The sequence below is a fragment of the Lepisosteus platostomus genome, chromosome 3 (assembly GCF_059453375.1).
Source record: "Lepisosteus platostomus isolate fLepPlt1 chromosome 3, fLepPlt1.hap1, whole genome shotgun sequence".
NCBI classification, from domain to species: Eukaryota; Metazoa; Chordata; class Actinopteri; order Semionotiformes; family Lepisosteidae; genus Lepisosteus; species Lepisosteus platostomus.
In genome coordinates this window covers 12,131,013-12,145,959 of record NC_142613.1, presented here as the reverse complement: position 1 = coordinate 12,145,959, position 14,947 = coordinate 12,131,013, and the positions used below count along the sequence as shown (strand labels likewise).

Genomic DNA, 14,947 nt, shown 5'->3' with positions numbered 1-14,947 from the left:
GTCTTCAAAGTAAAGAGTACTGTATTTCAAGTTATAACCATAAAGGATTGACATTAAGATTAGAAATAAGTCTTTAGACTTTTAGTCATTCCTTATTTCCAACTTTGTCTATATAGAGTCTCAAAAGTACCAAAAACATTAAATTAGTCAAAAAAGGTTTTCTGTTTCTTCCATGCATACATCAGCCAAAATGAAAATAAAGTTTCTGTTATGGTTTCTGAAAGAAACACTCCAGTTAATTACTGTAATGCAAAATCCTCAGTATGTTGTCTATATTACAACATTTCAATCAATGGCAAATACTTCAGTAAGCTGAAAGTGTACCTGGAGTAACTGTATAGATGAAGCAATGACACAACTTTGCTGTCCATAACTTTTAAAACATTTTTTTTTAAAGCAGTTGCTGCTGCTTTCTGTTGTACTTCTCTATGCTCTTTTTAAATAGACTTAGGAATACCCAGTTATTGTTCCTTACGTTATCATTTTATATTAACAGAAGTTTAGAAAAAATATATTTATATATAATACAGCAATTTCGTGGGCAGCAATGGTGATAGTTGCCTCACAGCGCTTGAACTCTTGGTTCAATTCTCAACCTCGTATGCTATCTGTGTGGAGTTTGTATGTTCTCCCCGTGAGGTTTCTCTGGGGTTTCCTCCCATCATCCAAAAACATACTGACAGGTTAATTGGCTTTTGGGAAAATTGGCCTTGGTGTGAGTGTGTGCATGTTTGCCCTGCAACTGACTGGCATCTCATCCGGCCTTGAGCCTGTTACCTGTCTCTTGTTGTTAGTCTTTCAACACCCTTAATTGGACGAAGCAGTTAGAAAATGGATGGATGATAATTTCTCATTGAGAACAGGAGAGACTTCTTTACCTAACGGTTTATCGGAGTATTTAACAGGCTGACCAGCTTTTTTCAACTGGCTGGATCAGATTCTTGGATCCAGATTGGTACAGTACTAACTACCAAACAGGCTAAGTGGGACAAAAAATAATTCATTTTCTTTTCATTTGTAACCTTTCTTATGTTCTTAGTTTATAGACAGAGTTGAGTCTTTGGGATCATAGCTGCATTCCAGAGATGCCACACAACATTCTTAATCTATTTCTGAGATCCAATGGAACAATATTTACTGATTCAAAGTGTTGTCCTGTATTCAGGAGAGAGGTGACAGATTGATTCATCAAGAAAAGGAAAATGTCCAGGTGTAGTCCCCTGCCCTCATTGTCTGCAGGCACATTAAACAAACTACAAAATGCAATATGACACATGTACTTTAAACGAAATGTGCTTTAAACAAAATTCACTCTGGTGTAAGCTATAAATCATGAGTTTGAAATCTATTGGAAAGCTTCCTAGTAGCCAGTGTGTTGCATGCCAATTGGTATATTTGGATTATGCCACCAGAGAGGTTTGTGCCTGAAACAAAACCCGTAATGTGCTCTCCTACATGCAGATTCTTTCCATTGTGGATGCTTGTGATGGAAACGAAATCATCACACACACAACATGCAAAGGTTTGGATCATGTTTCAGCAGAAAAGTGACAAATTACCATTCAGGTTGTGCAGTTGCTTGCTTGGTAAAGATAGGATGAACTCCATCCCAGGTAAACTTCATAAAGAAAAGTGAAGTGTTACAGAAAAAAGCCTCTACTGCAACTAAAATCCACAAATCCACTTGTTACGACTCTGCCAGATGGAAGTTTTAAGCTGCCTAGGCCTCCAGGAAGCAAGACACCACTGAAAAATACTGTAGATCTTTCAGATTGGAACAGAGCGAGGCTCAAAAAGGAAGCCCTGAGGAATGGTACTGAGGGGACTAAATATGGTGCAGATCATGGTTAACAGGCGGCAGTTGGCTAGCAGAGCCTGCCAAACCTTCCCAGTGAAGCACCGGGTGGGGTCGAATGCGACTGGTCTCCAAGGAGACCAAGGGTTGAAAGCTCAGACCCGCCCAGGCATAACACCAATAACATAAAATTAGAGGTGCAGTGTGTGCAAGCACCACTCATACAACACAAACACAAAAACACACACCTCAGCACAGCCAAGAGACTCTTAAAGGCTTCAATATTCATCCATCCACCTGCTGTCAGAAAGCTGTTTATTCCCAGTAGGGGTCATACCTAGATGGATCCTATCCCAGCAGTTGAAGACACATGACAGGACCATTCCCTGCACGGATGTCTATCCATCAGAGCTACATTATTAAATTGGCCTTATTATTTCAACAATGTATTTTCACAATGTCAGTTTTCTTTCTCCAAGTCAAACTGAGTTCCACCTGTCTTCCATCCTCACTTTCCATTGTCTCCTCTGTCCTTATCCCAGAATGGCCATGTCTTACACACAATCTCAGAAAGGACACATGTTCTCAGGTCTACTTCAAATGTACATATTTCCATAATTCAAATCTTTATCCAAGTCAGATAAAAGCCTAGGCTTTCAATAACCACTTGACAGGAACTGAACAGAGCAGCTATTTATAAAATCAAGTTACAAAATAAGACACAGAACAAAAGTAGTAAAAATAAACATACTGTGCTTCACCCTGTAATACGTACAAATTTATCTGAATGCCTCCAATATGTTATGAATTACATTTATTAACAGCCATTTTTCAAAAATCAATAGCATTCAAACTGAGTATTTAATGATGTTAAATTCTTATGATGTTAAAAAGAATGTATAGGCTACAGAACTACTGTACAAAACATTATTTCATCTTATACTGTAGCTCTGGGATACATGCTACACCACACTAGATTTGATGTAGTATTTTACTACAGTGTACTGAAATCCACACATGGATTTACACAATTCCAGCTAAGTTTATATATTTGAATGGAAAGTTGTTTTTCGGGGTTGGGGGGAATCAGATGGATGCCAAACATAAGGACTGTCTTTCCAGTGATGGAGAGCATAAACAGTCTCTCAGACGCGGACAGATTGGCCAGTCTGTGGAACACCCAGCTCTGCAGTGGTCTCAGCAGTATTTCCAGGCCAAACTGGAAAAGGCTGGGGGTTTTGAGTATGGCATTTCAGTTTGAACTCTCCCTTCTTAAATAAAGCATATACAGTATTGGGACTGCTCTTCCAGGAATACGTACTGTATTTGCCAGATTGGCTTCACAAGAGCACCAGACATTTTACAGGTTTTCAGTCTCTCCATTGAGCTCAGGTTATTTCTACCTGATTTGAATACTTCTTGCTTCCATACACATAAACTGTGCAAGCTGGCAACATTTCTGGTTAGACTATAATGGCATACCTGTATCACACATTTATCTGTTAGCATTGCTGGAAAAAATATATTGAAACATAGATGTGAAATGTATTTTAAATATATATTTCAGTCTCTGATTATATTTTACATATATCTAGTTATGAGTATTATATGATGTATCCCAATACATATAGTATTTGAAATATATCTTCAAACAGGGCTCTCTATCTATTTTTTATAAGTGGGTTAGTGCAAGGGAAGAAATCTTTTCTTTTCAATCCTGTTTTGGGATTCTGTTAAGCTTCCTGTGGTGTTGATGATAGCAGTATTCAAAGTGGGAATACTGCCTACAAGCTAATAAGGCTCTGGTTTCTTTTATAAGAGGTCATGCTGTGCTGTGTATGAAGGAAAAGAAACATTTCTTCAACATTATAGCCATTTCAGCACCTTCTCTTCTTAATTTTTGCACCCTGCTACTGAGCTTTGATGAGCTGGAAATCAAAGTTAAGAGCAGTCTCTTACAGGAGAGGAAGGAAATAACTTGGAACATCTGTTTCTGAAGTAAAACTGACCAAGCTACACCGTATTTCTGACAGCTGAATCGGGGGCAATATTATGTACCCATACAGCACTGTCAGAAGCTTGTTGTAGGGATCATTTTGCATTTGTTTTGACTATGTTTGCTAAGAAAGACTCATTTGAAACCCAGGGAACAAAAAAATCACTTTGGTTTGGAAATGCTGGGCTGCATTGACATTTGAAGATGAGAGCAGAGGCCATAGAGTAGTGATACTACTCACTACTCACTGGCCTCTGCCTCTGAGCTGTAGAGTTTGACTGTAATGGGAAATGGGTTCCACAGTGAAATCACCCATTCTGTCCTACTGTATGTCAGAAGAGGCTATGGGGTATGTGAATGAGAAGAGTAACCATGATTTAAGATTGAGATTTAAAAAAAATATGGTTTCAGATTTCCTGAACTTTTACTGGAAAGGCGTTTTACAGACCACAAGCACACAAGTTGAAGGCTTCAGCTGATTTAAGACCATGTTTAGCAATACTCAACAAATTTGTGTTTTATAACTTTATGAGTAAGTATCTCTCTGAAAGTAGGAAAACCTCAATCCATAAAGGTTATGGATTTACAGTAGTGAGTTTCAAATCTATTTGAAAGCTTCCTAGTAGCCAGTGTGTTACATGCCAATTGGCATATTTGGTTTTACAAAAGTAATAAAGAAAATGGTCATGTCGATATCTGTAGCAAAACTGCAACTCAATGTGGTTTGGAAACAGCCTGTGCTTTAACTCAGCAGTTCAGCGTCACTGTTAATTAAATCAATCTGCTCAGCAATATTTCAATATTGCAGAAAGTTGAACTCATTTTGATTCAAAGTTGTACACAGCGATTTGTCATTTGTCAATTTGTCTTTTTTTCTGTAAGGCTAAAATGGTCACCTTCAAAGGTATCTCATAATGGTCGCTGCCATGTTTATATCTGTTTGTCTCTAAGATGTGCAGAGGATGAGACATTGCAGCGATCACATCTTTACCACAGACGCATTATTCAGTTCTGCAACAGTTTCTTACTTTTGAACTCCATCATGCTGCAATGCCTCCATGTACTTTCAATAAAGCTCATTCAACAACAAATGCAACATTTGCTTTAAGAGAGACAGAGATAAGGGGGGTATACAGGTGAGTAGTTCCCAAGCCCCATTCACCATTGTGAAGCCTTGGTGGGCTCTAAGCTTTGGTCCTGTGAAAATACAGATCATTATCCTGGTTGCCACATTAAAATAATTATTTCCCAAAGCTACTATTACGTTCAGGTCAGTGTTAACCCCCGTGCTGGTATGGTCTTGCTTGCCTTGCTCTGTTCCAGGTGTTTGCTGGAATCAAGTCCTAATTGCCATCAGCTGTGGACCTCCAGCATACCAGTATAAACAGAGGGGATAGAGATCTAGAGAAAGAGCAGAAAAACCTAGGAAAGACCTCGGAAACTGGAGACTTGCACAAGCTCTTGAACGAGACTTTTTGTTGCACTTTTTGTTTATTGTGTCTCTCCTTATCTTTTGTACTTTACATTTAGACAGGCACTTTGTTTTGTTGTTGTTGTTGTTAGCTAAGCTAAGATGGGGAGATAGCTAGTTCCCGGAAGACGTTTTTTTTTGTATTTGTTGTTTTTACAGGTCTGTTGCTAGCTCACTGTTTTTTTAGGTACAGGCCCCTGCATTTATGTAGGAATGGCTATTTTTAGGTGCATTGCAAACACTGTACTTGTGTGGCTTATTGTTAGCCACAATGGACACACCATCCTGTGTTTGACTAATATGGGAGGGCTAGTAGGTGGTGTAACACTGCTTGGCTCCACAACCAGGTTAAGACTTTTCTGATTACTATTATTTTATGTAATGTGTTACAATTAACAGGTCAGTCTTATCCATAATATCCACCTATTTTCCTTGTCACTTTGGACAAAGTCACCAGAGGTAGCAGTACAAGCAGTGTACAGTGAAGTCTGTAAGGTGAGTGGGGTAACAGCTTAAAACCAAGCTCTTCAGTGCACTGAGCTGTATCCCCTATATAGTCGCCTCTCAGCCTTTTAGCTAAGATCAAGTGTAGTATCCCCTTACGCAGCACACATCATCACATTGTAGAATGAAGAGCCTTATTCATGAGGGTACAAACCATATGGGCAGGGCAGTTGTCGAAAGCTGTAACTTCAGTGATGACCACAAAGTGGGTGAAGGGTTGTCTCATCACTGACCAACCAACATCACTCTATAATAAGGATATTTTTACATTTGCAAAACAGTTGTAGGAGTGTTTGGAGCACGCAAATAATACTAGACTTCTGATTTTGATTAGCCTATTTAATTTATCTTATTTTTCTCCTTTTTTTCTGCTTTTTCCCACAGGTTACTGGAAACCATTGACCTTTCCTGCAACAAACTGGTCCATGTGCCTTCCTTCCTGCCCATCGGACTCAGACAACTCATTCTGCACCACAACCAGATAGAGAGGATCCCTGGTTATGTCTTTGCCCATATGCGTCCAGGCCTGGAGTTCCTGCACCTCTCCCACAATCATCTGCAGGATGATGGGATCCATGGAGTTTCCTTCCTGGGGTTGTACCGCTCCCTCACTGAACTGTTGCTGGACAACAACCACCTGAGGGCTATACCACGTGGGCTGCTCAACCTCAAATCCCTGCAGGTCCTGCGTCTCAATGACAACTACATCAGGTACCTCCTTTAGATGGCATTGCTGGAAATGAGATGCTGCTGCACTGGTGATATCTGTCTTTCAAAGGGAAAGCCAATCAGAACTTAGTGTCGCTCATTCTGAAGTATTGGGAGAATATGAGTGATTTACAAATGTATCATTTTCAGATACAAAACAAAGTATAAAATCCTAGGTGAATAAACATAATTGGGACACATGGTGTCTTTTATATTACTGGAAGACTTAGAGTGCAGCTCTGTGTGCACACCAGGCGTGGGTTTAGACATTAACATATAAGGTAAGGATTGTCAGCTGGACTGTGCATGTATATGTACAAAGCAGTATGTTTGCAAAGGCTTGTGTTTCTCCTCAAACACGTTCTGGGGAGAAACCATGTAAGAAAGTGTATCCATGTCATAGCACAGTATATTACCAATATCAAACAAAAACATTGGCTTGGTGCAAATTAATCGTGTGCAATTTTTGACCATCAGATTCAAGAAATATTTTCAGAAGCCCCTTTTCTGAGGATGATCCAATGAGAAATGCAAGCAGAGCATTTAAGAATTTGTACCCATCTACCTATACAGTACATACACATGCACAGACTATTTTCTCTGCTTTACTTTCCTCCTGATGTGCCATTCCTCCATACACATGCACAGACTATTTTCTCTGCTTTACTTTCCTCCTGATGTGCCAGCTGCTAGGCACCAGGAGATCAAATGGCTTGGAAGTAATCAGGAATTCATGTTCACTGTCACGAAGAGGCTTGGCCAGGCTTGCTTCTTGTCAGGTGGGGCACACCAAGACCAAATTAAAACAAGAGTTTTAATACAAAAAGATCTATACCTCCTCCTTCTAGCACCAAATGTTCCTTTAAAATATATTGCATTCTGCAGTATCATCTTTAAATTTAATTAATCTTGCAGTTCATACTGTACATGCGGACAGATAGCTATTTGTCTAATGCAGTTCTTTCTTCTGTTTTATCCCTAATCTGTTGCTTGTACCTTTATCCCTGATCAGTCTTTTTCTTGCTAACTGTTTTGTCTTTGCTCAGAGCCAGTAATCCATCCAGAAAAAAAAGTTAACAGGGTTCTCAAAGGGTGGAAACGCACTGCACAAGGAAAGGCACTGCTCCCTAGTGTAATGCATAATTTAAAACTGAGTTATGTGCAACACTGATATTTTTCCTCCCAGAAAAGAACACTTCCTCTTGATTTGGAGGGGCCGCATAAGAGATAATGTGAATAAAGCAGACAGATTTAGGTGACTTTAATTATACATATTGCTAGCTGCTGGTTTGCTTGTGTTGTAAAGCATAATGATTAATGAGCTTGGTTGACAAGTCATGTGTATTTTAGAAACCTAGCTCTGCTTTCCACAATAAGTGCAACAAAGGCAAGCTTGAATGCACCATGATAAGAATCTGAAAACATAACGGTTCCAAAATGTGTTTTTTTGTTTTAATCTTTTCTAAAAAAAGTAATGTTACACACCATTGACTCATAATAAAGAAGAAGCAATAACTGAGCCTTAGAACAAAACTACAGTGCAACTTTCAAAGGTTGGTACTGTAGTTGTTTTCCTTTTGTCTGTTCTGCAAACAACCATTTAAGTTTAGAGTTTAGAATGAAAGTTTGGTAGGGGTGTCCTGTAATTCTGTGTAATTTTTCCAAAAGCTATAAATACTGTACATACATTCAATTCATGGCTCACTTGTCCACCCCATCCCACCTCTGCAGCTTCCCATGATTATATCTTTAAACTGCAGTGGTATCCCAAACTCCTTGACCTACAGTATGGCCAGAGTCAGATCTTACCATAACTAAGCACTCAATAAACATTTCCAATGCATTTAATTCTTGGGTCTTGTTATACCTTCTGCAGTAAAAACAACAACATAGTGCCTCCAAAACTCATTTGTTGTCTCTTAGATCTTGTTAGAGCTCCACCTTTATAAAGTTTACACTTACTTAGACAAAAATGAGATCACGTTTTTGCTACAGAGCAAAGGAATATTCTACTTTCCAGCTCTGATGACATAGACCTGCCAGTCAGAGTAGAATAAAATAAAGGTTTTCTTATGATCAAGAAAGTTTTAAGAAGTAGATTTTATATGTATAGTTATAAAAATACATAATTTCAGGACACCCTACTCCCTGGATGGAATGCCAGCCCATCACAGGGCACACACAGACACAATGACAGTCAATTAACCTGTCAGTACGTCTTTAGACTGTGGGAGGAAACTAGAGCACCCAGAGGAAACCCACTAAACACAGGGAGAACATACAAACTCCACGCAGATAGCACCCAGAGAATTGAACAAAGGCCCCCAGTGCTGCGCTGTAGCAATGCGAACCACTGCACAACCAAGCTGCCCATAGTTAATTTCATTATATTAATTGTGCTTCAGATATACTTGGTATCCTTTGTGTCTTACCTTGCTTTGTGGTTATACTTACTCCAGCACTGAAAATGTCTTCCTTAGGTATGTGCCACTCAACTCCATCTGTGACATCAGGGTCAGTGAAGACTCTCTTCTCATCTCTGTGCATCTGGAAAATAACCTTATTGACCGCCGTCTCATCCCCCCTACCGCCTTCTCCTGTATCAAGACCTACCACAGCATCGTCCTGCGCCCCCAGAGCTACGAAGACTAGCCCTCACACCCTTCTCGTCCCCGCCTCTGCCTCTGGCCTTAATAGTGCAGCCTCAGTGGTCTCAACATCAAATTGTCGCCGCCATTAGATATAAACAGGCAGTCAGCAAATGTACAGCTGACTTTGTCCGTCATGACAACAGTTTCACTTCTCATTGCCCCTCCTAACCTAAGATAGTAGTCCATAACTGACATAATGACAAACAAGCCGAGGTATTCGTTACCAAAGAAAAAGATTTTCAGTCTATTGACACAGCTAATACAGTGCTTTACTGTGCTCCTGGCACAAAATGGCTGCCAGTCAACAGCATTGGTTGACCCACATTGGTGATGGATAAAGTGAGTGTGCACCAGCTACATGGATATCAAGTTATTCTGATTATTCTTATTCAAGACAAGACCACAATTAGTATTGTATCTGTCTGTTAGCAAAAGCTTTTCAGTATCTCTTAAATCTAGACAGGACCTGTAGCACAAGGAACAGATAGTTCCCATGTGCAGTTTTAAATATAAACCTCCTATTTTGTGACAAGGAAAATCTAGGTATTTTTTGCCTGCTTTTTCTATTATATTCTCTTTTATGCGAGTCTAACCTATGTCCATTTGTGTGGTTTATCATTTGTTTGTCAATGTGAATTGATCTTATGTTTTTTCTTTCCTAATGCCCTTGTTATGTGTGTCAGGTCTGCTCGGTGATTGTACTGTACTCAACACACTTGCCTGCTGTGCCTTTTCCAAATATTAGCCATGTGTTTGTCTTGTGTGTTGTTGCATAGTGTTGTAGCATTGATGTGTAATGCATAGTGCTCTGGGGCCCATTGGTGAATCATTGTGCACACAAAAGGCTTATTTCTATCATCTGAGGCAGAAGATGAAATACACTGTGATTAGAGCTGTTTTTTGGTGCTAATTTCCTAATAGCCCTTCTGCATAGAGCCATGATGGACATAATTTAGCTTTACATGTCTAATGCAGCATTGTCGTGTGTCAGTGAAAGAAGCCCCATTATTTTCTAAGGTGATATACAGTATAAGAACATATTTAAGGATTATTTATCCCTTTAAGGATATTTTAGGAACATTTATTCCTTGTATGATGTCTTTCTAATACATGTAAAAAGAACAGACTCCATTTTTAAGCAGGCAAAAGTAAATAAATAATATTAATGTCTTTTAAAATTGGTCTATTGCAAATTTGTGTAATTGCCCAAATGGTTTTAATTAAGCTTGGCATAAGAAGTGGGTTCATGCTTATCACTATTAACTCAAGATTCACGGAAAAAGCAATTAAATTAATTAGTCATTAACAGCTCTCACTTACATAATAATTTGGAAGCTTCACCAGATAAATACTTTAAAAAGGACAGAGAACATATATTATAAACATGTTCCTTTAAGTCAAGTTTAGGGATTGTATTTTGCGCCTTTTGAGGTTGAATTTCTTTTAAAATTTATTTTCCCAGAATTTCATATGAAACAATAGTATCCAGAAAAGCAAGACACCTTTTGAAATTGCTTGCATCCTCAATTCTCAATTGCGAATTAGCAGCTCTATACAGTATACAGTTTATCTATGCCTTCCTATTTGTTTTGACTCCAGTTACATTGTCTTAATAAATGTGAAATAATCTTTGGTTAAAGTTCTGGGACTACCTGTTGCTGTTCCTTTTTTTTTTCCTGTACGTTAACAATATTGTCCAGTTTTCTAAATATGCGAAGTACTGAAATTGCTCTTGAAAGATGTAATAATGATATAGTGTTGACCTTGGACAGTGGATCTCAAATAATTCTTGATCTCTTGGATTTAATTGTTGAATTTGGTGAAGGTGATCATATACTGTAAAATTTCTCAGAAACCATATTGAGCTAGTCTGAGTGTTATTTATCTCAACATCCATTCTGAGTGGGCATTAATGGGCTGAGTTGCCAGACTTGATCTAAGTATCATCTTATAATCCTTCAGGAGAATCTCAGGGCTCTGTTCTTGGACTAAGGATGTTTAACATTTGCATGTTATAGGTATGGGCTGTGGTGGAGTGCCGTTATGATGATTTTTAACAGATTGGTCTCAGGGAAAAATAGACCAATACAGCCGTAAAAGTAAAATAAACAGTGCTTATTATTGAAAGTGAGAAAAAAAATAACAACACAAATCAAACCTTTAACTCCTCTTTGAGCTCCCACTACGCTTCTTCTTGTGTCCATCTCTATAAACAGCTGGACATCTAAGCTGTTTACCAGTTCCAGAACCCAAAGTGTCTTTTTGCCAATTAAAAAATAATCATGAGGTTCCTAAAATTCATTCAACCGCAAGATTTATGAGTTCCAAGGGTGGAAGCTGAAGTGCGACAGTGTCTCGACTAAGCTGTTATTTTTTTGGAGGGGCCACTAGTGTCTTTTGTGACATTCTGCACTGATACAGACCTATTTTGATGGAATTAGGATGGGACTACAGCTTCTCCCTCTGCACTGGAAACTACTGACTGTATGTTCTCCAGAAGGAATAGATAAGCAACATAAACTCTATTAAATCTAATGTGAACAACTGACTCGTTACTCTAATGGTTCTTCGAAAACTTCAAGCTATTCAGTTTTGCTACAGTACATCAGTACATTAGAGATCCTTCTGTGAAGGTACAGTATGCAGGACACTTTGATCAATGTATTAAATATGACAAATAGTAGTACATTTGAGAACCCGAGTAGACTTAAATCGCTTGTTCAAAAGAATAAGGACCTGTGGGAATTTAACAAGTGGGCGGCGTCAGTTTGGATCCTGATTTGTGTTGCAGGCTTCTTTTTATTTTATTTTCGTTCTTGAGAAGATGACAAGATAGAACATGTAAATTAATTAGAAAGAAATTTCAGGCATGTAATAAAATGCAATGTGCTTTCAAGCATAGAGTTTTCTAAGTAGAGTGGAGATTATTTTGAATAGCGGCTTTTATCAGATCACAAGAAATTAAACTCATTTTTCCTAATCCTGTGTACGCGCAAAGTCCTTCTGGAGAAAACCAGTGGAGTCGTTTTATCCCACAGGTTTATCCCAATGGATCAATTTGCTAAATATACTGCATGCAGGATATGTACTTCCATATTCCAGTCTTTGGAACTAAAATAGATTGAAAAAAATAGATAAAACTACATTGAAAAATAGATTGAACAAATGTTAAAAATAATCATAGTAACCTGCATGGCTTTAAGAGTGAAATGCAGTATTTCTCATCCACTGCAGTCATAACATTCAAAGTAATGCTGATCCTTGCAAGGTCTTTAAAGTCATTCTTTACAAAACATCATGCTATATTTTTCTAAATGCTAGACAGAAACAGTTACATTTAAAATATGTTATTTGCAGCTGGAGAAAAAAATATACTGATGGTTCAACCAAGAACTTGCTTTGTGTATCAGCACAAGGAGGAAAGACAAGATTCAGTTCCTTCTGCCATGCACATTATAATAAGTACTGTAACACTGAAATAGACTTCATATTTATGCAACATAATTCCAAAGTACAGAGAACATAAATGGTATATACAGTGTAGTTCTTTTTAAATTAATCAACTTTTTCTCCAAGGCAAGTCATTTTTGCCATGGACACAGTCCTTTATACAGATCTGGCATGACATGAGGTCTGTTTGCCTCAAAGGAAAGCAAAAACACACTTAAGGAGATAATACTGTTTGACAACAATATCCCAAATATGCACTGATACATGGATGCACTGTATAATACAGTACATGAATGCTCATGATCATGAAGAAAGCACATGAACATCCTGATATCACAAGGCCCAGAGGTGCTATGGAAAAATGGAATAGCTTTGCATTATTTAGGAGCACCTAATGTGGCAGGACTGCAAGCTTAGAGAAACGCAGGGCACATATGCCAGGTAATCCAGAATAAAACCTGCTTTAAACAAATATAATTCTGGGGTTTTAAGTTACTCTCTTCTTGGGGTCTCAAACAACAGATACAGCCAGACTGAAGTCTGTTCTGGCATCATTACACTGAGCTCTTTTTGTTTCTGTGAATTTATATGCACGGCTGCACAAACCCAATGTCCTGCCAGTTGTTGAAACCCTGTGACCCCATTGCTATGGCTTGTCTTGTTCCTTTAACCACAGTATATTGCCCCGTAATGTAAGTGAGAATGACAAGGACTGTTTTCTATTGCAAACTCAGACTCAAAAACAGACTTTATGGTGCTGACCCACAAGTCATCATGCTGGAATAATTGCTGGAGTAAGTAATAGAGAAATAATAGGACACAATCCATAACTGACATCGGATTTACTTAGCAGAGAAAAAAAAATCTTCTTTCATTGAAAAAAGCTGTACATCACAAAACCACCTGTATAATACTGTAGTATGCAAATATCTGGAGCAGTGAGTTAGGAGCAGACAAGGCAACAAAAAGCTTCTTTAGTAAACACAAAGCCTGGTCTGACAGTCCAATAAAGCAAACTATACAGTAGCAGTCTTTTACTACATTCTGAGTAATTAACCTTTTGGGCTTGCAAGCCTCATTTATATAGGCATCAAATTGCTACTTTAATGCAAATACAACACAAGAAAATAAACCAAGGAAAGGAAATCTCCTCATTCTGCACAACACAATGTATAGGCACAAACCACAGGTCTCTGACTGGCACTTGTAGAGTCAGTGCCCAGGCACACAGAAGCATTGGTTCAGAGCCCAGATTGTATTGGGCAGCCATTCAATAGTTCAACAGGCATATAGACAGCTAAAGAGTCACATACAGCCTCTTCATCACAATCTGCGACTTATCATTCCCATAGAGGAAATAAAAAAACACAGAGTTTAATTTGTAGTAATTCTTCTACAAATTACCTGTGTTCAAGCATGGTACAACTTAACAATATTTTAAAAAATATATAGTATTGCCTTATAGGAGGATTTGAATCTACCATTGCTATTGGAATGCTATATAAGAAAATTACATTCCTATCAATTTACTGTACATACTGTATCTTAAGCTTACAATTTGTTCAAAGGTCCCGAAACGCAAACACTATTACTCATTGTATTCCTAACAGACTACCGAATTGTCAAAATAAGACCACTAGTCAAAGAGTATTACTAAAAGAAAGTACTGCAAGAGACTGAGATAGAGAGGAAATCACGCTTACATTTGCTGATGTTCAGCTTCAAGCATATCTCTTAAAAAGTAGGCCACTATTTATACCAAAATAATCTAATGAGGTGGTAAATCTTGAGTGAAGGTCACATAACTAAAGAAAACCTTCACCTCTTTTTGTGGCAATTCTAGCTGACTTTTTCATTTCATCAACCAGAGGACACAACTGGTTCTAATGGGAAAGGCATTTATTTCTGAGGTGAAGAGAGATGCTTATGTTCAAAGGGTTCTAGGAGTCTGGAACTACTGTACTGTATGTCACAATCGTAAGTCCCTGATTTTTTAACCTGCCCCCTGTTCTAGCCCCTCCCTATAAAAGCCAGATGCTCCCACCAATCTGGGCTCAGCTTTGGAAGATTGACGCCCGGAAGCCCGCCTACCAGCGGGTCCAGGAGTGGCCCGACAGCATAGGCTTCACAACGGCGTCCTGACCATCTGGGTCCGGGGCTGGGAGCGGCTGGTCCCGTTACCCCTTTTTATTTCCCCGACCCTTTGCCGGATCCCGCTCCGGCTTTTAACTATTGTCTCGTCAGTCATGAATGGATTACCCTGCTCTGGACCTTTTGCTCACCCTGGCTTCTTCTAAGGACTCCCTTTGGACTTGTTTGCCTTGGCCACACCCCCCTGAGCATCAGTGCACTGTCGACACGCCCCCCTGTTC

General features: G+C 38.8%; 1 protein-coding gene across 1 annotated transcript in view; it reads left to right on the top strand.

Annotated features, from left to right (window-relative positions):
• Positions 1-10,764, top strand: part of LOC148674394 (extracellular matrix protein 2-like) — a 31,005-nt gene extending 20,241 nt beyond the window's left edge. The window contains exons 9-10 of the mRNA XM_088627074.1: positions 6,151-6,477; positions 8,955-10,764. Of these exons, the coding sequence (XP_088483200.1) occupies positions 6,151-6,477; positions 8,955-9,126 (499 nt within the window). The 3' untranslated portion in view covers positions 9,127-10,764. The remainder of the gene's footprint in view (positions 1-6,150; positions 6,478-8,954) is intronic.
• The last annotated feature ends 4,183 nt before the right edge of the window (positions 10,765-14,947 follow it).